The 23,687-nt window shown below is 31.8% G+C and overlaps 2 protein-coding genes across 2 annotated transcripts; both read left to right on the forward strand.

Annotated features, from left to right (window-relative positions):
- Positions 1-10,976: 10,976 nt before the first annotated feature.
- On the forward strand, positions 10,977-14,718 carry LOC133668526 (histone acetyltransferase HAC1-like). Its single transcript, XM_062088432.1, has 6 exons — positions 10,977-11,392; positions 11,706-11,991; positions 12,367-12,469; positions 12,768-13,065; positions 13,156-13,647; positions 13,789-14,718. Exons 2-6 carry the CDS (start codon positions 11,777-11,779, stop codon positions 14,043-14,045), a joined length of 1,365 nt encoding a protein of 454 aa, XP_061944416.1. The 5' UTR covers positions 10,977-11,392; positions 11,706-11,776; the 3' UTR covers positions 14,046-14,718.
- Positions 14,719-16,607: 1,889 nt separating this feature from the next.
- LOC133668713 (syntaxin-132-like) lies at positions 16,608-23,671 on the forward strand. The gene is made up of 13 exons (XM_062088661.1): positions 16,608-16,919; positions 17,619-17,717; positions 17,870-17,926; positions 18,753-18,801; positions 19,969-20,057; positions 20,130-20,203; positions 21,208-21,250; positions 21,350-21,410; positions 21,524-21,549; positions 21,628-21,705; positions 22,227-22,307; positions 22,986-23,051; positions 23,278-23,671. The coding sequence occupies exons 1-13, from the start codon at positions 16,902-16,904 to the stop codon at positions 23,449-23,451; spliced, it is 915 nt and encodes a 304-aa protein (XP_061944645.1). The 5' UTR covers positions 16,608-16,901; the 3' UTR covers positions 23,452-23,671.
- The last annotated feature ends 16 nt before the right edge of the window (positions 23,672-23,687 follow it).

Raw genomic sequence — 23,687 nt, forward strand, 5'->3', positions numbered from 1 at the left:
TCGTTTTTTAGCTCACCTACAACTGGACCAGTTCTTCTATTAGATTTCCAATTCCTCTTCCTTTTTTCTCAGCTTCTTGATTTAGTGACTATGGTTTGCAGTGTAGTCATTATTGAATCCAGCTATGTTTTGAATTGTTCATTCTTATTGAACTGTTCCTCTAACCGTTTCTAATTCTGCAGGGAATCCTCATGTCTTTATTGTTGCTGTTCTTGGGATTCGTCATGAATTCTTTACACATGTTCTTCCAACACCATAACCTTGTTATTCTTTACCATTGTTGGTAGGGAATGCTGCGAATTGTTTCGTTGGTGAATCTTTAGAGTCTCTGATACCAATTTGTTATGGACTCAGCTTTAACAACTAAGAAATGCAGAAGAAAGATAGCAGAGAGGGATGAAGAAGAATAAGAAGAGAAGAAGATAGTTTTACGGAAACTGTTTTATTGCTTACTTGTCATCCAAGCTAGGAACTACAACAGCTTTTATACCTGATATTTCCCTCCAACTATCTACCAACTGCTAACTAACTCTCTAATACAATCCACGTGAGAATCAGTTAGAATGACTGCTCTTATTGTCATTTATTAGAATCCCCATTAATCCACGTGCTTGATCTCTTGTTTGTTCTTTTGCTGGAGCTTGTTTGCTGCTGAAACTGGAGCTGTGACAGAAACAAAGAAAGATGAACTGACATGCAAAGGCTATTAAATTCTGAGAGGTGCATGTTGAGCAGAATTGCAATAAAGAAAAAAAAATTCATGTGCAACCATTTGAGGCGAGCAAAGGATGGAGATCGAAGGTGTGGAAGCATAGGGAAGTAAACATAGATCTGGAGAGTTGTTGCTGGGTAGCACGACAAGCAGTTTCTCTTGCGGTGAACTTGGAAAAAAAAAAACAATGGAGGACTGCTGTCCCAGATGCAACAGAGGCAAAACTGGCTCTTTTCTACAGCAAAGGGGATTCAAAAAAGATAGCAACAGCATCCAAGCAAGAGAAGTTCATGGACGAAGGACAAAACAACAAACATATCAAAGGCTGAAAAAGCGTGGATCTAGATGTTAATTGTGATAGGACAAAATGACAAAAAGCTGAAAAAGAAAAATAAAATCAAAGTGCAGCGCAAAGACCAGATATTGATGCCGAAAAGCAAGTGGTGTTAAGCTTATAAAAAAGAGTCAAGGAAGGGGGAAAAACTCTGGTTGGGATCAATAGCATAGCCTGTCATTCCCCTACCCTACGCTGGAGGCAAAAAACAAAGAAAAACAGCAAAAACGCATCACGTCATTCTATCAACTGCGAGTTCAAGCAAGAAAACAGGGAGAAAATGGCAGTAAGGAAAGTAAGAAACATGAAGCTGGGCGAAAATGGTTCAAAACAACAACAATTTGGTTAAAATCGACCTGGTTATACTACTATCATACGCACATGCAGAGTTGGATGAAAAGGTTCTTGTTGAAACAAAGGAGTGTCTCGTGTTGGGCTGGTGATGGGGAATGGCGGAGGTGATCTCCAGAAGCTGAAGGTGCAACATTGTTATCTAACCCTTAATTCCTTCTCGGTCTGGACACTGTCCTGAACTTCATTAGCGCAGCTGCAAAAGAGTGGAGGGAAGTCAAAAATTATCACTACTGACAAAAGAAAATAGCAAATCGAGCAGCATCCAAATCACAGTTAATGTCCAAATTCAAAAGAAGAGAAGGAAATAATGGACGCAAGATGAATCAGCAAGCAAGGAGGCAACGACAAGTCTTTGTGCTAAACTTAAATCTCAGCAAGGGTAGACGTAGTTCCATTGTGGGAGAAAAAGAGAGCATAAAAAAGTGCCACTTTCTGCAGGTACGAGTGCTGGAAAAGAGATAAGCATCGTTTTAAGACATCGCCGGCCAGAATAATTGATTAACAATGCTACGAGGGTTGCTTGAGATTCCTATGCTTTCCCATTTCTTAGATTTCTTTTTTTCTGCACCATGGTTGCATGTTTTTCTCAAAGGAATTAAAAAGGAAAAAAAACTTCTATGATACCTCATGTAATTTATTGCCAATTCCAAAAGCTAAAAGTCTATTGAAAATGCATTAGGAACTTAACCTAAGCTCAACAATCCAAGAAATTCAGCAAAAGAAGAGATCAAATTTGCACAACTACCGTGTAGAACATTACTGTCATCATGCAGGTGGAAGAGAAATTAAGGATAGTAACAATGACAGAAAGACATAATTATTTTTATTAACGAAAAGTGTTGCAGATGTAAATTTAAATTTATAGTTTTATTGTAAAAAAAATAAATATAAAATAATTGTTTTTTAAAGAAATTTACAAAAGCTTTTAATAGGTCTATTATGAAACAACTAGAAATTCAAAAATAAAAAAAATAAAACAGAAATCCAAATTAAAACATAAAATCCAAAAATATAAAAATAATAACAAAAGAGTTCTTTTGTTTTTTTTTTTTCGGGTGTTTTGTATTGTAATGTTAAACTACTAACAAAATAAGAGGCGTAACATTTTATTTATAAAGAAACTTGAAAACTTTATAAGTGGTAAAATATCAATTTGCCCCCCGAATAATATCACATATATTATTTCAGGATAATTTTAGAAATTTATTTAATCAATTCCCTACTTGATTTTTCTAAGTCTAGAATTGTAATTTCATGTATAATTTACATTTTAGTCCTTAATTCCTAAAACTTATTTACAATCAAGTCACAATTGATTAAATTAAACTTATTTAATCAATTCCTTACTTGACTGTAAAACTTATTTTATGATTCTTATATTTGTGACCCATTATATTCTCTAATAAGTTGGCATAAATATAAATCACAATCCTAAATAAAATAAGATTAAATAAATTTACAAATTAATTTATTATTAATCCAATAATTGATTGATTTATATTTGAAGATCAAGTACAATGTCTAGCAACCTGTTATGATCCCTAAAATATTAGAAAAATCTTAAGTGGCTTGACTCAACCTTTCAGTAACCAGTTTCTTAGTGTAATTATTATTCATTCATCAACAATATTCTGATTTAGACATTATAGCATGGAGTGTGTCTACTTTGTCAAAAATATAAAATACTTTTATAATTTTTTTCACCCCAAATTTATAAAATTCTCCATATTTAGCACTAATTTATCAATTTTCAAGCTAGGGGTTTACATTGTGCCTTTAATATTCATCAGGTAATATTTTCCAAATTTAGACACATTGTAATACTAAGTTTAAGTCGACTACATCAAATTCATTACATTATATTCCAGAACATCTTGTTCCTCTTTTATCTCTTCCATTTGATTTTTATCTACTTTTCTTTATTTTGCTTAACCTATAAGCATGTAGACAACAAAATGATAGGTAATGCATGCATGATTTGTAGCATATCAGCTAAATAAAAAGGCAATAAATAAGATATAGACTAAAGGTAAATAATAGTTTGAAGTAATTTCAACATTTTAGAGCACAAGAATAATCAAATTCTAAATTTAACATTTAACAAAAGGGAATGAGCACAGTTTAATAACCATGATCTTCATATAAGTCAATTATGATACATAATGGGTCAAATAATAAGGTGTGATATTATTTTTATGAATAAAACACAAACATGTTCTGAAACAAAAATGTTGTGTCTAGTTTAGTCTAATATTATTAAACAACCTAGTAGTCGATGCTCAAGACCATTAGTGACTCAGACAGACAATCCAATTAAAGGCAAAAAAGTTGAGTTTTAAAAACGTGTGATCCATATCTCTATAAGTCTAGGTAATGCTCTTATGAGATCAAAAGTCTTCCATTATTATAGACATATACGTTGTTAAAAGAAAATATGACCTAATCCCTAGCATGATTCAATCCTTCAATGTTTTAAAGAATTTCATCAAAGAAGCTAGCCAAAATCTACAAAAACTCATCCCAAGAAATCATCATGGGATAACCACCCATTAATGGGTTATAACGTCAAAAGTTATCTTAAGGAAGATCATCATTTTATGCAACGTCAAAGGTAATAGAGGGTAGGGTCACTAACCATATAAATCCACTTCATTCTTAAAGTAAAAAATCTCACATGAAAGAAGATAAATGTTGAAGAATACAACAAATTCAAATTAATACATATCCATCAGGTTCATATGGTATAAGCCTTGTCACATCAAGATCGCATGATGAATCCTTATTTAGTTAGGATAGTATAAGCCTTATCTCATTAGTTTTATATGACTAGAACTTAATCTATCGGGTTCACATGATCACGTTATGTTATATTAGGATATCCAAACTCTATGAAAATAGTATAGTGTTAGTCCGAGTGCCACGAGTGATCATCTTATCAAAATGATCAAAATACAGTGATCATGTCAAGATGACCAGTCCTTAATAGTCACAAGTGATCACCTTATCAAGATGATCAATATGTGATCACCATGTTAAAATTGTTGCTACTCAATTTTTAACCTATGTTTTTTATAGATTTTCAGAAAAAACCAAAAATAGCAATCGCTAAAAATCGCCAACCAACACCACGCGAGTGACATGTGACAAAAATAATCATTCTTTAATGGTCATATGAAATCACTCTATCAAGATGATCAATAATCATATTGTCATTAACATCCATAAATAGATATGCAATCACCATGCAAAGATGATCATGTTCTTAGTAATAATTAGTCGTAGACATATGTGATCACTATGTAGAGATGATCATCATTTTAGCAGTGGTCCTAAAATGGGCATATATGATTAACATGTGAAGATGATCATTCTTTCAATAATAGTAAACTTTATACATATATGGTCACTAGTAGCTCAAAATAGGCATATATGCTCTCCATATCTAAATGATCATATTTTTAAGAATATTAAGTTGTAGTATATGTGGTTATATTGCCTAAGTGACCATACTTTTAGTAGTTATCAAAAGACACATATGGTCATCGTGTCAAAATGACCATACTTGTAGCAATATGTGGTCACCAAATTAAAAATAGCCATTTTTTTCACACTATTCATAATAAGACACATGCAGTCATAGTGTAAAGATGATCGTCTTTCAAAATCTTATCTCTTTTATACAAGCTTGCTAAGCTAAGATGTAAGTACTCTTATCTCCCAATACTATTGTCACATAAGCATTATAAAGAAGGGCAATGACCAACACTCCTTTTTTCCTCAAAAGAAAAATTAAAAAAAAATTAAAAAAAGCAAAAAAGAAAAAGAAAGTCAAGCAAAAAACCTAAGGATTTGGCCAGACAATCAAAAACACTAGCAAATAAAAAAAAATAACAGAGAGAGACTGTCAAATCTTAACTACCTCCCTTTAGATTCAATTAGACAATCAGGAACGACTTGACTAGATGATCATAATGCCACCAACCTGATAATGGACCTGTCCTTAAAAGTCTCGTGGTCCTTAACCCATATGCTATATACACCCTCCATATTATCTCTGATTCATTTTAATTGAGTCTTTATATATGATTTTCTTATGATTTAGTTCTTTTGTAATCAATTCAGGTAATTAAACTTTAACTTTTGAGCTTTAATTTGGTTAATTAGTGTGTATGGATGTGTTTGTGAGTTGAATGTGATTTTTTATTCTTATTTGCATATTTGGTTATTTTTGTTCCTAAATTTATTGAATGAGAATTAAGTATTAAGGACTAAATTGAATGATTCAAACATGGATCTAATTGAATAAGAGCTTATTGAAAAGTATTATTACTTTTGAGTTTTTGTGTAATAAGTAATCTATAAATTCATTAAATTCAACCAAATAGATTGAGATGTATTTATTTTGAATGATATGATACATTTATTATGACTATACTTTATTAATTTTTTTTTTTTGTATAGGAAACCTTTAATGAGCTAGTTTGGTCATTAGTGAAGTTAACTTTGTCTAGTTTTTTTTCTTAAAAAAAAATCAAAATTAACTAACACACATAAGGTTAAGGATTTATTTTTTCTTTTTAAGTGTTGTGTTTATATGTGATGTATTGTATGTTATTTGTTCATAATTTGTAATTTTATATATTATTTTGTATCTATCTTAGATATAAGATTTCAGACCATCTAAACTCCAATAATGAGGTTTTTATTTTGGATTTTTTTGTAATATTTTTCCCTTTTTTTTGTTATTATCAATATTAGTATTTATAATTTAATAACATCTTTAGAATTTCCATCACTTATTTTGGTACTTAACTTCTCTTTTTTACTTTACTTTCTTTTTCATATAGCCCTTGATGAATTTTTGGTGAAAATTTCTATTTTAGTAAAATAGGTTTAAGCCTTAAGACTCAAATGCATAGTTTCGAAGCTTGGCCTAGCAGGTTCACTCATTGAGCTACTACCTGGACTAGGCTGGGTTTCCTTCAAAACTTTATGTAATTGACTAAATCAAACTTAGATGACCTAGTCAGTGTGGTTGTAGTTGCTTTTCAAAGTGCTTTTCACTCAGAAAAGTATGCCAATAATGTTTTTTATTTTTAAAAAATTATTTTTGAGATCAGCACATCAAAATGATTTGAAAACATCAAAAATATATTAATTCAAAGCAAAAAAAAAATCAAATTTTTTCGGAAGCGCTTTCCAAATGCACTACCAAAAGGCCTCTAAGCGGGCCACAATCAAAAAAAAATTTAAAAAAATTAAATGATGTCATTTTAGTTTTTTTTTTAATTTTGTTTTAAACACCGTTATTTTGGACAAATATTAAAAAAAATAAAATTGACTTGAGTCAACCAACTAGCGTGTAGGTCGACCCACCCAACCCATGGCCTGTGTATTGGGTCGGGGTCATAAGCCAGGCTGAGTTTCAAAAATATGCTCGATTGTATTCTTGATGCATGAGGAAAATGAATATAGTTTTAAGGTCTATATTTTTATTTGTACAATTTCATCGTAGATTTTTATAAAATTATAATCATAATGCATGGTTTGATATGTGGATTTGGGCCTAAAGCCTAGATCTAATTTTAAGTGATGTAATTCTTGGGATATGGACTTTGCTTATAAATACGGGTTATAAGCCCCAATTGGATTTTGATGGCCTAATGTCTCTTCGAATGAGAGATTGAACTTGATTTCAATTTTCAAATCACCTCATATAAAAATGGTTATGTCCAATGATTCAACACATAAATTAAGATAGAAAATTGAACAATAATATGAACTTGTATGATAAATTTTATTAAGTTGGAAATTAATGGTAACCTTGTCGAGGGCACATCAGATGATTGTGATCTGCCTAGTTATGTACACAACCATCTTAATTAGAACTCTACTTTTACAAATTATTTTGTTCATGATCACCTAAACATCGACTATTGTAATATGACTATGCACTTTATAGAGATCTATATTGATGATATGGTAATTAAATAACAATTTAAGCATACTCATTTAAAAGAATTATAGACATAATTTGATTGAATAAGTTTGCATAGATGAATTCTTTAAAGTGTGTATGGATACTAATATTATTTGAATTCAAAGAATTATAGACATAATTTTATTGAATAAGTTTGCATAGATGAATTCTTTAAAGTGTGTATGGATACTAACATTATTTGAATTCACTTTGTAATATACACCACAAAAAAGATTATTTGAATTCACTTTGCAATATACATCACAAAAAAGATAGGAAAATGCTAGTTTTTTGGTTGATTATCTTATTGATCATCCTTCTATGGATATCATTCATTTACTTGAGTTAGATGTGGCAATTGCATCATTATAGTTGTGAAAACTTTGGTTTGATGGATTAAAAACTAAACATTGGGTCGGAGCAATAATAATCGTTATATCTTAAGTATAAGGTGTGCTTATTCATTTTGCCCAATTTCTCGTGCAATAATAATAAGACTAAACAAAAATCCTTATAATTGGTTTAGTTGTCATTTTTATTGTGATGCAAGCTATAATTGCATTGCAATACCAAACATGAGATTATCTTTAAAATAAAGTTTCACATTTAAACTTTAGTTATACATATTTCATTATTCTATCATTACCAAAATATAAAACTAAAACATTGAAAAACATTTAATAACATATTAACAAAATCTAAATGTCCTTGAAAAAATATTGTAAGGCCAAACCTATTAACACTGTTTACCAAAATAGTGTAATGATATTTTTGTCACTTCACTCAAGGAACTTTGCACTGGCTTTCAAGGGGAAATAAAGTCTTTTCACATGGCTTATTTCTCATTTCTAAATTGACCGGAAACAAATAAGTATTTTTTTCATATTGATTGCACAGTGAAACGACCAAAATAACCTTAAAAGTAAAAAAAAATTAAACTTAAGTATTTTTTTATTTTCACAATTATTTTTTTGTTATCACAATTTAATTTGAGGAGAAATTTGGTATTTAACCAAATATAAAGAATAATAAATAATTAAAATGCACAGTAAAACGATGAAAGTACCATTAAAATAAAAAAAAAATAAGTCTGAGGTTAAGGGTGTTTTTGATTTTTCACAATGAGATTTTATAATTAGAAAGTCAACTCAAAGTCACTTTTATATTTAGCTTAGTAAAAAAACAAAAAAGGACATGCGTGTGTGGCACACTCAGGGACACGTGTGGCGCCTCCCAACTTCCAAAAATACATTTCTACCGTGTCGTTGAAAGTATCATGTGTCATCTTCCTTTTGTTGTGGCATGTGTCTTCGATGGTGGTTCGAATTATCACCAATAGACATTTTCATTTTTGTTCTCTCTCTTCTCCCTTGAAAATTATAGTTTGGTCATCTTGGTTATTGCTATTTCAACTTCAGTCTTTATTCTTTTAATTTTTTAATTTTTTTTGGTTTTGGTCTTTTTATAGAAGTTTTTTTTTTAATTCCATTCTTGAATCCTATTTTACCAAATATTATATTCTCTAATTTGGTCCTCATGCTTTAGATTTCTAGTTTTTTACCTTAGCTCTTTTGTAAAAGTTTTATTGGTTTTTAATTTCATCATTCAAATCAATAGTTAATACGAGGTTTTTTTTTTAGAAAAAAAGAACTTTATAAATCTCTTTATTTTTTTAATTGGGTTATTCCAATCACATAATTTAGGTTATGGGTTTAATGGAATATCTTGAGTTGGCTCAACCCTAATTAGCGTGGTTAAAAGTTTATCACACTCCAATCCATAAGCCACAAACTTGAAAATTTTGTATTAAAAAAATATCCACAACTCAATATTTCCATGTGCTTAAATGGAGTCATATGAATAATATGATATATTACATCATGATAATGTTTGAAATTGTGGTAACGATTGCTTTACAAAATATTTTTTGCTTGAAAATATATCAAAATAATTTATTTTTTTAATTTATTTTGAAATCAATATATTAAAGTTATCTAAAAACATAAAAAAAATCAACTTGAAAAAAAAATTTAAAATTTTTTGAATGAGCTTTTTGACCGCAAAAACATTTATGATTACATGTCTTCTCTTTATTCTCTCTCTTTATATAAAAATATTAGGATAATTATTAAACCTCCTTTGAATAAAATTCTTATCTAAAAACCCATCAATATATTTTTTAAATTACCCATCTTAACCCCAAATTAAAATATTCATTTAAAAAATACAGAAATATTTAATGATTTTATGTAGAAAATATTTTATAAGATTATATATCTCTAATGTTACATTTTCAATTTTTATGCTATGTATACAGTTGTGTTTATAAATATAAATTATATTTAAATATATCATTCAATAATCTTTTTTTTCTTTAAACTAATCAAATACAACTACAACTAGAAAAAAAAAGTGTCTTCTTAAATAATTTTCTGAATAATGGTTGCAATTTCAAGGAAACCAATTATGATATATTATATAATATAATTGTGTGTGTGTGTCTATATATATATACACGCGCGTATTTGCACATATAAATATAAAACATTGTACCTAGAATCATTTCTACCAAAATATCAAAATTGATCATGAATCTGCATTCAATTTCATATATTATAAATCTCATTTTGATGTATCTGTTTTTTTTCAATGATAGAATGATTCCATGTTTTAGCATTATTTCATGAGTCTTAGATGTGTACACCAACGAGGAGACCCGAGTAATTATATTTGTTGATTATTGAGGCCATTTAAATAAAATGACATATGTAAATATTAAATAATTTTCATATAGTTTTATTTGTTAAGAGTAAAATAGTATTTTTAGTTTAATTTATATATACTTTATGTATATTTAGATTAAGACTAAGATACTTATAAAATACAAATCATTCAGAATTTTAACTTCCTTTCTGTGTTTCATCTTAATTATTTTAACAGAAAACAGAGTTTTTTTTTTTTAAATTTCCTCTTCCCTTTCCAATCAATCATTAAAGGATTTCAAAGACAAGTCTTGCTTGAATTGAAATCAGAAAAAAATCTCTATGTTTTTCAGTTCATGGCACCAGTTGATTCGAATATAGTGTGTGAGGAAATATTGTTAAGTATAGGAGAGGAGAGGAGAATTGACTGAGGAAAAAAATACCCACTGCAACACTCTAATGGATATCTCCCTTTAGCAACTTGCATTCCATCATGCTTTGACAAGAAGAAGTAAATGATTCCATGTTTTTTAAAATTTATTTTTTTTATTTAAAATTTATTTTTTTATATTTTTAAATTATATTGATATTAAAAATAATTTTTTAAAATAAAAAAAATTATTTTAATACATTCTTAAATAAAAGATATTTGATTCAAATATTTTTATTTTTTTATTAACATGAATGTTTAAATTAGTTTATGTACATTTTAATTAATTTTACTATTAATACCACCTAGAAAAAAAAAGTGCAGTGAAAATTAAAGATAAATGGAGGGGCACTGACGTCACTTCCCACCATCATGGTTTATCCTCTAGACCACTTGAGTTCCTCTCTCCTTTAATTAAATAAACTCCCATTTTTATTTCTTTCTTCTATTTTCGCAGCCCTAAAAAACAGAAGAAAAACAAACCCTTTGTGCCGGGTGTCGTCTGTCTCTCTTCATCGCTTCTTAAAAAAAAAAAAAATGGGAAAAAGGAAAAAGAAAGAAAGAAAATTCAACTCAGCCTGCCTTTCTTCCTTCCTTCCTCGTCCAAACGAACGAAAAACCAAACTGAATCCATGTCCATGTCCATGTTTTGGTGTCTTGTCTTGTCTTATTATTATTATTTTTGAATTAAATCAATAATCTAAATTCTCCGATTGATTGATTTCCACCTTCGTCCTTCGTTCTTTAAAAAAACTAAAATTAAAATTAAAAAAAAAAATCGAATTTGTCGAGCGATTGGACGATCAGTTATCGAGTTCCAATTCGAAGGTTAAAGCTTCGCTTTGCTTGCGATCTCTCTCCCTCTCTCCCTCAATTTCAGGTTTGCTAGGGTTTCTAAAATTTGATCGATTCGATTCAATTACCTAATTGTTTTAGGGTTTTTCTTGCTTACCATTTCAATTCACTTTCTATTCATTCAATTTTATATCTTCAATTCAATTCACTTTGCTTATTATTATTATTTTTAAAAATCAATTCCATCAAATTACCCTAATTTCAATTTCATCATTTTTATGTGATCAATCAATGTAGTGAGTAGTGGGCGATTCAAAGTAGTGATGTTTTCTTTCTTTTTTAATGTTTTAAAGTCGTTTCCTTTTTGATTTGTTGTTTTGTTTGTTTGGCTGTTGCAGTTGGAGAGCATGATAATTACAAGTAGTAGTAGTAGTAGTAAAAGTAATAGTCAGTTATTGGTGTAAAAAAAATGGAGAAGGAGATGAATGTGCAAGCGCATCTGTCCGGGCAAATCTCCGGGCAGGTTCAGAATCAGTTACAGCCCCAGCAAAATGGGAATCAACAGATGCAGAATTTATCAGCTCCTACCACTGGAGGTGTTGCTGCTGCCGGTGCTCATTCTGTTAATGTGTACAATGCTGAACCTGAGCTTCATGGATATCGCATGTTTATGCAACAAAAAATGTAAGACTGTCAGTTTCACTTTTACTTCCCATATTAGTTCAACTTGAGCTATTTCAGTAATATCTGAATTTGATTGCTATTGATGTATATGTTCATGTCCGTTGTATTTGCTATTTATAGAAGCAGAAGCTCTGTTTGGTAATGTGTTTTGCTAGGAAAAAGCATTATGTTTCTCAAAAGCGAAAGCACCTGCACCGCTTTACCAAACACACAATGGCTATTGAGATATAGGAAATGACAATTCTAGTTTTTTATTCTAGTATCCAACTTTACATCTATACCCTTTTATTTTATTTTTATTTTTTATCTCCGAGATGGGAATATCCATGCCTTCTATTACTGACCCTTTTCCTTTATTTTTTGCTGTCTTTCTAGATTTTCAATTATATCGCAGAAGCAGTCTGATCAACAGAAACAAAAGTTTAAGGAATTCGCCAAAATATTAGAGGAGGGTCTATTTAAAGCTGCTCAGACAAAGGTTTTTCTCATTCTCTATCTAACCCTTTATTTATGCGTGTATTTAGACTGTTATTTTTGTGTCCCCATTGTCGAGTCCAGAGATATAACTTCATGCTACTTCTGGTAAGAAAGAGGATAAATTGATCACTGAAATAGTGCTCTACTCAAAAAGGCTGAATTTTTGTATCCTAAGAATTGTCTTAAATGTAAACCGCTATACGATTTTTATACGAATTTGCTGGATTTCATTCCTTGATTGTTCTTCAGTTTTTTTTTCCTTTCTTTCAATTTACAATGCAATCAAATCTTTGTTGTAGGATGATTATTTGAACATGAATACCCTAGAGAGTCGTCTGAGTAGTCTGCTCAAGCGCCCCTCTGCGAATAGTCAAAACCAACAGCATCCACAGCTTGTTAATTCTTCCTCATCCCTTGGTACCATGATACCAACTCCTGGTATGTCAAATAGTGGGAATTCGAATATGATGACTTCTTCTGTAGATACCATGATGATCTCTTCCAGTGGATGTGATAGCATAGCACCTATAGCTGCCAACACAGGGGGCCTGTTGCCATCTAGTGGCATGCACAATGGTTCCTTTGGTAGACCAGATGGTAATTTGAAGCCTTGTGGCACCTGTAATCTTCCTTGTTAATTGTTGCTTTGTTTACTTTGCGACCATGTCACACAATCTATGCTTGCAGGAAATCTGTCTAATGGCTATCAGCAGTCACCCGCCAATTTTTCCATCAGTTCTGGTGGAAATATGTCATCTATGGGTGTGCAAAGAATGGAAAGCCAAATGATTCCAACTCCTGGATTTAGCAATAACAACAACAACAATCAGTCTTACATGAATGTGGAATCTTCTAATATCAGTGGTGGTTTTTCGACTGCTGACTCTGCCATGGTATCACAGACACAGCAGCCAAAGCAGTACATTGGCGGCCAGAACAGTCGCATACTGGTGAATTTTGGCAGCCAAATGGGTAGCAATATTAGGACTGGTTTGCAGCAGAAATCTTATGGATTTGCAAATGGGGCCCTAAATGGTGGTATGGGGATGATGGGGAATGATATACCGCATGCTAATGAGCCTGGTACCTCTGAGGGCTATATGACTTCCACACATCATGTGAATTCGCCTAAACCATTGCCACAGCAGTTTGATCAACATCAGCGACAACTAATGCAAGGTAACCTTCCTCTCCACTTCATCCTCATTTTGAAGTTTTATCATGTCATAGTAACTTCAGATATTGTTATTTATTTATTTTTTTAATCTTTTTTGTTTTTGGAAAAAAGAAACATCTAATGGCAGATGAATCTCTTACCAGGTGATGGATATGGGATGAGTAATGCTGATTCTCTTGGATCTGGAAACATATATGGTGCTGTAACATCTGTTGGATCAATGATGAATGCCCAGTCTATGTCCAAAACTAACTCTTCTCTTGTAAATAATCAGTCTAATTTGCATGCCCCGCATCAAGCTGGACATATAAAGCTTCAATCACTTGATCAGTCTGAAAAGATGAATTTCCAGTCTTCACTTCAACAGCAGCAACTTCAACAACATCCTCACCAACAGTAACAACTTCAGCAGCATCCTCATCAATTTCAACAGCAGCAACTTGTTCAACAGCAACGTTTACAGAAGCAGCAAAGTCAGCAGCATCAGCATCTGCTGAACAATGATGCTTTTGGTCAGTCTCTGCTCATATCTGATCCTAGCAGTCAAGTAAAGCGTGAGCCTGGAATGGAGCACCATAATGATGTTTTGCACTCACAAACCTCAGACCACTTCCAAATATCTGAATTGCAAAACCGATTCCAGTAAATTGTGCTTGGAGACCATTCTAGGAATGCGCAGAATCCCCCTCATCCAGACCGACAGCATGACATGAGCTCATCATTGACACAAAATTCACAGCAAATGCAACAGATGTTGCATCCACATCAGTTGGTTTCAGAGTCTCAAAATAATTTTAATGGCCTTTCTGTTGGGACACAATCAGATTCAGCATTGCCAGGTCAATGGTATCCACAATCTCAGGACCAGACTCGCATGCCAGGGAGCATGTCACATGAGCAGCATGTCCGAGAGTAGCTTTTGTGGTGGTGGTGGTTTGAAAAAAGTTGTTTTATAAAAAGTACTTTTAATTGAGGTTGGTTTGGAAAAATATATGTTTGGTTAAAACTGTGGTTGAAATTAAGGTTGAACAAAAAGTAATTTAATGTGTTTAGTTATAAAAATACTTTTCAAATTGAGGTTATATATATATATATATTAATAGTTTTTAATTTAAATATTGTAACAACTGTTATTATATAATGAAATAAATAATATTGATATCAAATGCTTTTTTATTATTTCATTAAACTATGTGCAATTTCATCACATACGAAATATATCCAACAAGAACTATATTTTTCATGGTTTCTTAAGCGCGCAACAATATCAAGTGAAAATATCATCAAGAACAAAATTGGAATTGCAATTAAATTTTGAAAATGCTACGTCATCAAATGATCTCCTTCTAATTTTTTGAATAAAACACAGTTAAAAAAAAACTAAATTGTTTTTTAACTGGGTCGGACCCGGTAAGAACAAAATTGGGATTGCGATTAAATTCTGTAAATGCTACGTCATCAAGCGATCTCTTTTTAATTAATCGAATAAAACACAATTAAAAATAAAAATAAAAACAAAAACTGAATTTTTTATTAACTGGGTCGGACTTGGCAAGAATAAAATTGGGATTGCGATTAAATCCTGCAAATGTTATGTCATCAAGCGATCTCTTTTCTAATTTTTTGAATAAAACACAATTAAAAAAAATAAAAATTGAATTTTTTTTAAACCGGGTCGGACCCGGTTCAATGCATTTAGCTTTGGGTCCGGCCGGAAACAGTGGAGAATAACTCCACTGCTCACGTGAACAGTGGAGTCACCCTCCACTATTCACTTGAAAACTCTCCACTGCATTCGTAGATTTGCGGAAAGTAGTAGAGAGTTGCTTTTCACAAATCTGCAGTTTTAACCAATTTTTAGCTGTCTAGGCATAAATAGTATATTGTGGTTCTTTGTTATCAAACATTTAAAAGCTATAATTTACTTTAAAAATAATCTCAACCGTGTAAACAAACAGCCACTTATAATGTTTTCATTTTACATTGTACCAACTTTATTTGATTTTTTATGAGTACATTTGATTCAATTTAAGTTAAAGGAAGACCAAGTGATGGGTATTGCCAATATATTGGAGTATTTCTTGACACAAACATTAGTAAGTAAATAAATTGACCTGTGAAGTTGGATCTTAATATTAATTACGTTTTAATTTTTAAATTAAAATATTATTCTGTAGCCCATTATCCATTTAAATAATAAATTCTTTGCATTAGATTGTGTTTTCTGAGAAGTTATATACAAAATTATATATTTTAGATATATTATTTAATCCATGAGTTATGTATATTTTCTTTTGATGAGAAAAGAAGATTTCAGAAAATATATTTCACGTGAAAATTAAAAAGGTCTTGAGAAAAAATTCATTAATATTAGTTGAGTTTTGACTTTTTTTTATATTCATAAAATTTTAGAAATTTTTAATCATCACTCCTACATTATATATATATATATATATATATATATATATAATTAATTAATTAATGTATGCATTGATATATCAGGTCATCTCTTAGCTTCCATGGCAGCTTTAATTAACATATATCTAAAATCTCATTTAATTATAAATTTTTTTAATATATATATATATATATATATATTAACTTTTAAAAGAATTCAACACTGATACTAAAAAAGTTGTAAAATAAAATTTTAAAAGGTGTAATTCAACTAGTTAGTTTATACATTTATTTTTTAAAATTTACTAATTTGAATTTTACAAACCTCAAAATTACTGAAAACATAATTATTAATTTTAAAATTTATAAAATTAAATAAAAACAAGTTAATCCAAATATTTATATTAATAATAAAAAAAGTTGTAAAATAAAATCACCTCATGGATTATTATATGTATTATATACGGACCCATAAAGCAACGGTACAAACACGTTCAATTCTGTACTTGATCGTATAGAATAACTCCTCCCATGATATGGAGAGAAAATTAAAAAAAAAAAAAAAAAACTGACAACTATTTGTCTCTGTGTCTGACGATAATTTCAACACGGGAACAGCAAATCTATTTTTCTTCTCTCAGAAAAGGAAAGGAAAGAAAAACTCCTCCTCCTCCTCCTCCTCCTCTTCCTCCTCCTCCATCCCTTAATTAAGACCTGGGGTTTCCCTTTTTGTTTTATCTGTTGAAAGTTAAAACAAAATCCCGGTCTTAATTAACAAGCAATTGTTGTTTGTGTTTTAGGAAAAACAACAACAATAACAAAAGGAGGCTTCTTTTTTTCAGCTGCTGTTTCTTCAACAATGAATGACCTTTTGTCGGTAAACATATGTTCTCTATCTTATTTTTGTTAGTTTGTATCGATGTTAATGTTGTTTTTGTTTGTCTTGTCTTTGTCTTGATCTAACTTGTTTTAATGGTGACAGCTATTATAATTTGTTTTTATTGTTTTTATCTGCATTCATTTCGTTGGATCTGTTTGGGAAACTGAGGATTCAATTATGGGTTCTTTTTGTTGTTTAAAAAGTTGGGATCTTATTTTCTTTTTTGATGTTTGGATGGTGAGAAAGAGGAGGAAGATGAAGGAAATTCAAAATTTTAAATAACGGGATCTATTATTTTTGGGGACCCCAGAAGATGAAAAATTAAAAAGTCAGTAAATGGAGCATGACACGACCGATTCGCTTAGTTTAGCTGACATATTATCGAAGTTTACTCTTCGAATCTAGTTATGTAATGACTTATATTGTCAAAGGAGATGCTTCCTTCTACTGCTCAAATTTGCTGTTTTGATTCTTAAAGCTCTAGGCTTTGGGATGCTAATGGATATGTTACTAACATGGGAAGCCAAATTGAATTGCTTTGAACACAAGAAATTAGCCGTTCCTTGTCAGTAATTGTAGCAAACCACCATTTGACTGTAATGTTTTTGTGCATGTAAAATTGAATTGTTAGAATTATTTATGGCTGGGTTAAGATGAGTTACATGTTAATTTTAATGACTTTATTGAAAATTGCAGGAGTCCTTTGAGATCCCTCGGGGTCAGGGTTCCAGAGGCGGGGATATTGAGATGGGAATGAATTCTGCAGACTTGGGCTTGGAGAGTTTCTTTAAAAAGGTTTCTCCCTTTCTTTTCATTTTGTTTCTGTTGTTCCTTACATGCCTTGTTATTTTCCTTTTAATACTATTGTTGCCATTCAAATCCTATATTTTGTTGTTTCCATCTCGTTTCTATTAGTTGACGCCATAACCTCATCTTCTGTTTCCCAGGTTCAAGAGATTGAGAAACAGAATGAGAAGCTGGACAAGTTGCTCAAAAAGCTCCAGGTATGAGCCCCATTCAGCAAGTTCTTAATTAACTTGCAAAGAAACAAAGAAAAAAGATTGACAGCCTCATAACTGTTTAATAAGCCATTTAGGTTGAGAAAAGGTTGAAAAATACTTCTTTCAAAGAGACGACATAAACTCAAGGTTTATTCTGTTTTTGCCCAATCTCCTTGAAGAAAAACTTTTCCTCTAGGAGATGTTGTGCGAATTTTAAGTCAACAGGTAAATTTGTGATGTCATGCCTTTATCAGTAATCCCACCTAGTCTAGATACCAAATTTGTTTTTCAAAGTTTTGTGATCAAGGAATTGTTAAATTCTTCAGGAATATAATACTTTCAACTTAAATAAGGTCAATATCTTTGTTTTGGCATCCTCTGGTTTGGTATGCTTGTGGTCATTATATTTGGATCAGTATTCCATATATGGTTCCATGGCATGTGGTTCATCGAAGTCTTTTTTCATTTTGTTTCTTGGAGGGTGGATTGGGGGTTTGTGGAGGGGTTCCCTTCATTATATTTAGAATGTATGGCTTAAACTAGGTGATAATAGAAGCATTTCAGAAACTCAGATTTGCATGCTTGGAAAATTTATTGCTGTTGAACTATGTTATAAGGCCTCCCTTTTCCAGTGTTGTTGTTTATATGTATAGACTTGGTGGTGTTCGGACAACACTTTTCTTAATTCGTGCTAAGCAACACCAAACATATATTTAACAGTTGCACAGACGATAAGAAAGTGTTGCTAGGTGCAATTAATGTCTTTGATGGTGGAAAAATCAGCTAAGCAGTGTTTTTGGTTTCCATTTCTTGCAAATCTTGTATGCAGGATGCACATGAGGAGTCAAAGGCTGTGACCAAGGCTCCTGCCATGAAAGGTGATCAGAATATTTTGGTTGATATTTTTCAACGTTTTTTTTAATACATATTTGTATATGCATGTATGTAATAAAATATAAACATGTTTCTCTTTGTTTTTATGTTTGTAAATTCAAATAACAATTATATTGGATAAAAAGAATGAATGAAGTTGGGTAATGCAAAAATACACAAGAAGATTTTTCCAACTTTTAGGCTGATTCTATGTTCTCAATTTTTATTAAATGGTTAGAAAAATTGAGCGATGTGCATGATTGGGAAGATCAATTAGCAGTATCAGATTAGGTGAATAGGGATGGCAATGGTCAGATTGGAGTTGGATTTTGCTCCACTGCTGCTGGCCTGGAATATTTAAATCTATCACCTGCCTCCACAGCGGGTGGAGGACTTTCTCCCCCCGGCTGCTATCCACCAGGTACCTAACTGATTTTTTTTTAAAATCAATTTGGAAAAATAAGATTTAAGATTAAAAAATAAACCGCATCTCCATCAATAAATCATAAAACCATAAAATAGAGTCAACTTTAAAGTCCTGTTTGTCTTTGCACCGTGACCGTGTTTTTCAAAAAAATTGATTTTCTTCTTCTTCAAATGATTTTTTTTTGGTGTTTTTGGATTGTTTTGATGTGTTGATATCAAAAATAAAATGAAAAAAATGAAAAAAATATTATTTTGATGCATTTCCAAGCGAAAAAACCTTAAAAAACAACTGCTATCACAATGACAAACACTACTCAAATCCATGCATAAAACGATAAATATCCTTCATGAATTATGAGATAAAAAAATTCATGTATTTTATTGAAAAATGAAATTACAAGTCCGGATTGGGGTGGGCCAGATGATGGATTTGGTGAACTAGGTAGCTTCAATTTGCGTGCGGGGTTGGGCCAGATGATGGATCGGGTGAACCAGGTAACTTCAATTTGTGTGCTTCAATCAGCCTTCCACAAGCATTTAATGGCTTGTGGCTGCTAAAAGAAATTGTAAAACACATAACTTATTTTGTGAATCTATGTTTGCTACTCTGACTTTTGATTTCTTTCTCCTTACCAACCCTTCTCTGATTCAATTTCATTTTCTTTACTCGTTGAACTTAGTATTTTTCTAGCTTCTTATGATTTATGAACCTCTAAGTTGATGATTGGTTTGGTTTTTGTCTGCAGGAATCAAACAGCGAATGGAGAAAGATGTCGATGAAGTTGGAAAAATTGCTCGTTCAATAAAGTCAAAACTCGAGGAACTTGACAAAGAGGTAGGTCAACTGCTTCTTCTTTTTTCTAATCGATTTACAGCATTTTAACAATATCTGCTTTATGTTGTCCAGAATTTATCTAATAGGCAGAAGCCGGGATGTGGTAAAGGAACAGGTGTAGACCGATCAAGAACCTCAACTACTATGTAATTAGCATTTCAACTCTGTTTGGAAAACCTTTTCTCTTTCCAATCATAAGTAAAGTTGTATTAGTTATGGGTGTTTGATCTGGTGTTTTTGGTAGACAATGAATCTTTTTGATGGGGTAAAGAACACATGCTGATTTACAATAATAATGCATGCGGATTCACAACAATAATTTATGTAAAGTCAGGATATGATGAAGGTCATGGGTCTAAATCTGCAGTTTGCTGAAAGGAGTTTTAATTTAGAATGACAGTATTTACTTCTGTTTTTGTAGTTTAGTGTTATAGGACAGAGATCACAGACATGTCTTTAAGTTGGTGATTTTTATGTGCCTGTTTTTGTTAGCTGTCCCTTTTGACCTTCTTGTGGGAGAATGTCCTGTATGCATGTTACTCTTGTATAAATAAGTGCTAAGATTGTGGGTTTGTTTTTTCAAATTGTCGTCTGCAATTATTTTTTCTTAAAAACATGTAAATGTCCCAGAAATTATGTCTATACATAGAACCCTTAAACTAAAGGTCTCTCTGTTTTGGGTGCCCCCAAACTAATTTTTTACACTTTATTTAAGGAAAATATCACATCTAAGCTAATATGCAAGTTAAGTATTACCTCCAAAGACATTCTCTTCATTCAATATAGCATATACTTGACATCCATATAGTTGCACCATCATCATTTTCAAAAGATCCATTGTAGAGTTGGTGAAAATCAAACAATTTAGATAAGAGCCAGGCAAAAATTACCCTTAGGAGAGTGGTTATCTCTATTTTTTTTAACTTTTGTAAACAAATTAGAAAGACTAATCAAAGGGAAATGAGTTATGGCATGCTAGAGTTGCAGTCAATTTAAAGTTAAAGTATATTGCCCTGTCTGTCTGAGTTATGCATTTATTCTTTCCTTTTCTTTTCAAATTTTTATTAAAGCCCTGTAGGAGTTGTAGATCTTTTGGAAGAATTATCCATATTTTTGCTGTATCTGATTTGGTGTTATGATTTTATGGCAGAGCCTTGAAAAAGAAATTGAAAGACAAGATGGCTGAATTTCAGGTAGGTAAAGAAATATAAACAAGCATATCTGAATGAGGATCTTGCACTCCTTTGCCTATTTTGTGACAGTGATCTTATGACGTCTCTGAATTTTTATAGACTCTTAGGGAAAACATCCATCAAGAGTACCGGGAGGTTGTTGAGAGGCGTGTTTTTACAGGTTCAGGCCGTTCTCTTGTTTCTAATTAGGTGGTCTTATGCCAATAACCTGATGGCATATTTTCCATGATACAATGCTAATCTTTTATATTTCTTGATTTACTCAATTTTCAGTGACGGGAACAAGAGCAGATGAAGAGGTGAAACTTATTGTACTTGAAAACTGCAAACAAATTCATAGTTCTATAATCTAAGTTTTGTTATTCCAAAATGTACAGACGATTGACACATTGATTGAGACTGGAGACAGTGAACAAATTTTTCAGAAAGCAATTCAGGAACAAGGGCGAGGCCAGGTCTGTTGATCTTTTGTTCCTCCTCTTGCTCTTTTCTTTTTCTATCTTTTTTTTTTTAATTTATTCTATGAGAGGCCAGCCCAACTGGTTTTGAACACACAACAAGAGGTGGTCTTTACTCTTTCTCCAATTCCTAAATTTCCACCCACCCCTCCTAGACTTTAAGCCTGAGACCTTCAAATTGAAATCCCAAGTCTCAACTGCTGGCATGTCCCCTAGGGAAGATTTTGAAAGAGGACCAAAAACTGTTTGATGTTGAATGTTTTTGTTGCAGTTTTTTTGACAATATTGTTTCTTAGGAGGCCATGCATATGATTTGCTCATTCTTCCCATCATCAATACTTCTTTGTGTCTTTATTCTTTCCTTCTCCAAATTTTCTTGTTTTTCTTTCCTTGAAAATCATTGGAAGCTTTTTGGATAGTCATAGTTAATACTTTGCCACTTGGCTCATCATTTGCCTAATAGTGAATCATCATAAAGGGTCATTCCTGATTTCATTTTTGTACTTTTTTGTATGTAGATAACAGATACTTTGGCAGAAATTCAAGAGCGCCATGATGCAGTCAGAGATCTGGAGAGGAAACTTCTGGACTTACAACAGGTGTGCCAATACAACAATTATATTTTTTTCCCTTTTGGCATTAAACTGGTATTTCTGTAGCTTCTTACAATTATACATATTCTTTTGATTAAAGCAGATATGCAACCGCAGCTGACTTTTAAAAATTTTGATGTCACTTTAGCTTTAATTGTCTCAAACTGGAAAATGATCCTGACTTAACTTTGCTGTTCAACTTTTAACACTGATTTATTTGAGGTAACTTTCACCTTGGGCTGGGTGATTAATGTCGAGGGCCTTCCGGCATTGTGGCAAGCTTGAGCTTAGTCAAGTAGTTTTTTGTGTGGTCTTTGTTTAGACGTGATGAGATGTTGATGCAGGAGCTTTCTATGGAAAATTAATTTCTTTTATATCTGAAATTATGGTTATTTGTTCAATTTAGGGCCCTGTGATTAGCATCTGACCACCTTTTGTCAGATTTAGATAAGATGAGTATCTGATCACTGATGAGTTCTCTTTTTTTTAACCTTCTTATAGAACTCCTGTCATTGGAATGTTAAGTGAAAAAATGTGGAATTGAGGGTTATAGAACAAGAAGCGAGTCTATTTTTAGTGGCAATGGCATCTGTGCGCCCAGCAAGATACAAGTGTTTTTTTTTCTTTTATGTCGAGAGAGTGAACATCAAGGATTTTTTTTTTCTTTATTCACTTGTCATGCAGATTTTTCTGGATATGGCTGTCTTGGTGGATGCACAAGGGGACATGCTTGACAACATCGAATCACAGGTATCTTCTTTTCTGGATAAAATAATTTTAATTATGGTGACAAAAAAGAGAGTAATTACTTCCCAGAAAATAAATGAAAGGTAACGAGTTCATTCCTGTTTCATGCTTTTGCCTTGGATGAGAAAGGAATGAGTCGGTCCTTGAAAATAATAGTTATATTTAGCTGTAGGGTGATGGTTCTTAGAATGCTTGAACCCTGTGATTTAACAGCCTACTGCAATTTCAGGTCTCAAATGCAGTAGATCATGTGCAGTCAGGGAATGTTGCTCTCCAAAAGGCAAAGAAGTTACAAAGGAACTCCAGGAAATGGATGTGCATTGCCATTATAATCCTTCTTATCATTGTTGCCATCATCGTTGTGACCGTGCTTAAGCCATGGAATAACAACAAGGGCGCTTAGCCTCTGTGGTCTTGTATGATGTACAAATGTATTGAGTTTGTGAGATTGACCTTTGTAACCCTCCGGCAATTTGTCAATTTATATTGGAGTCCGTGTTTGAAACTCAACTTGTCTGTCCATTTTCTATAATGAATTTGTTTGAGTGTACCACTTCTATAACCATGTATTATTATTATTATTATTATTATTATTATATAAAAGAAATGGAGATTACAGATTAGTGTCCTTTTGGCTGA

The sequence above is a fragment of the Populus nigra genome, chromosome 11 (assembly GCF_951802175.1).
Source record: "Populus nigra chromosome 11, ddPopNigr1.1, whole genome shotgun sequence".
Taxonomy (NCBI): domain Eukaryota; kingdom Viridiplantae; phylum Streptophyta; class Magnoliopsida; order Malpighiales; family Salicaceae; genus Populus; species Populus nigra.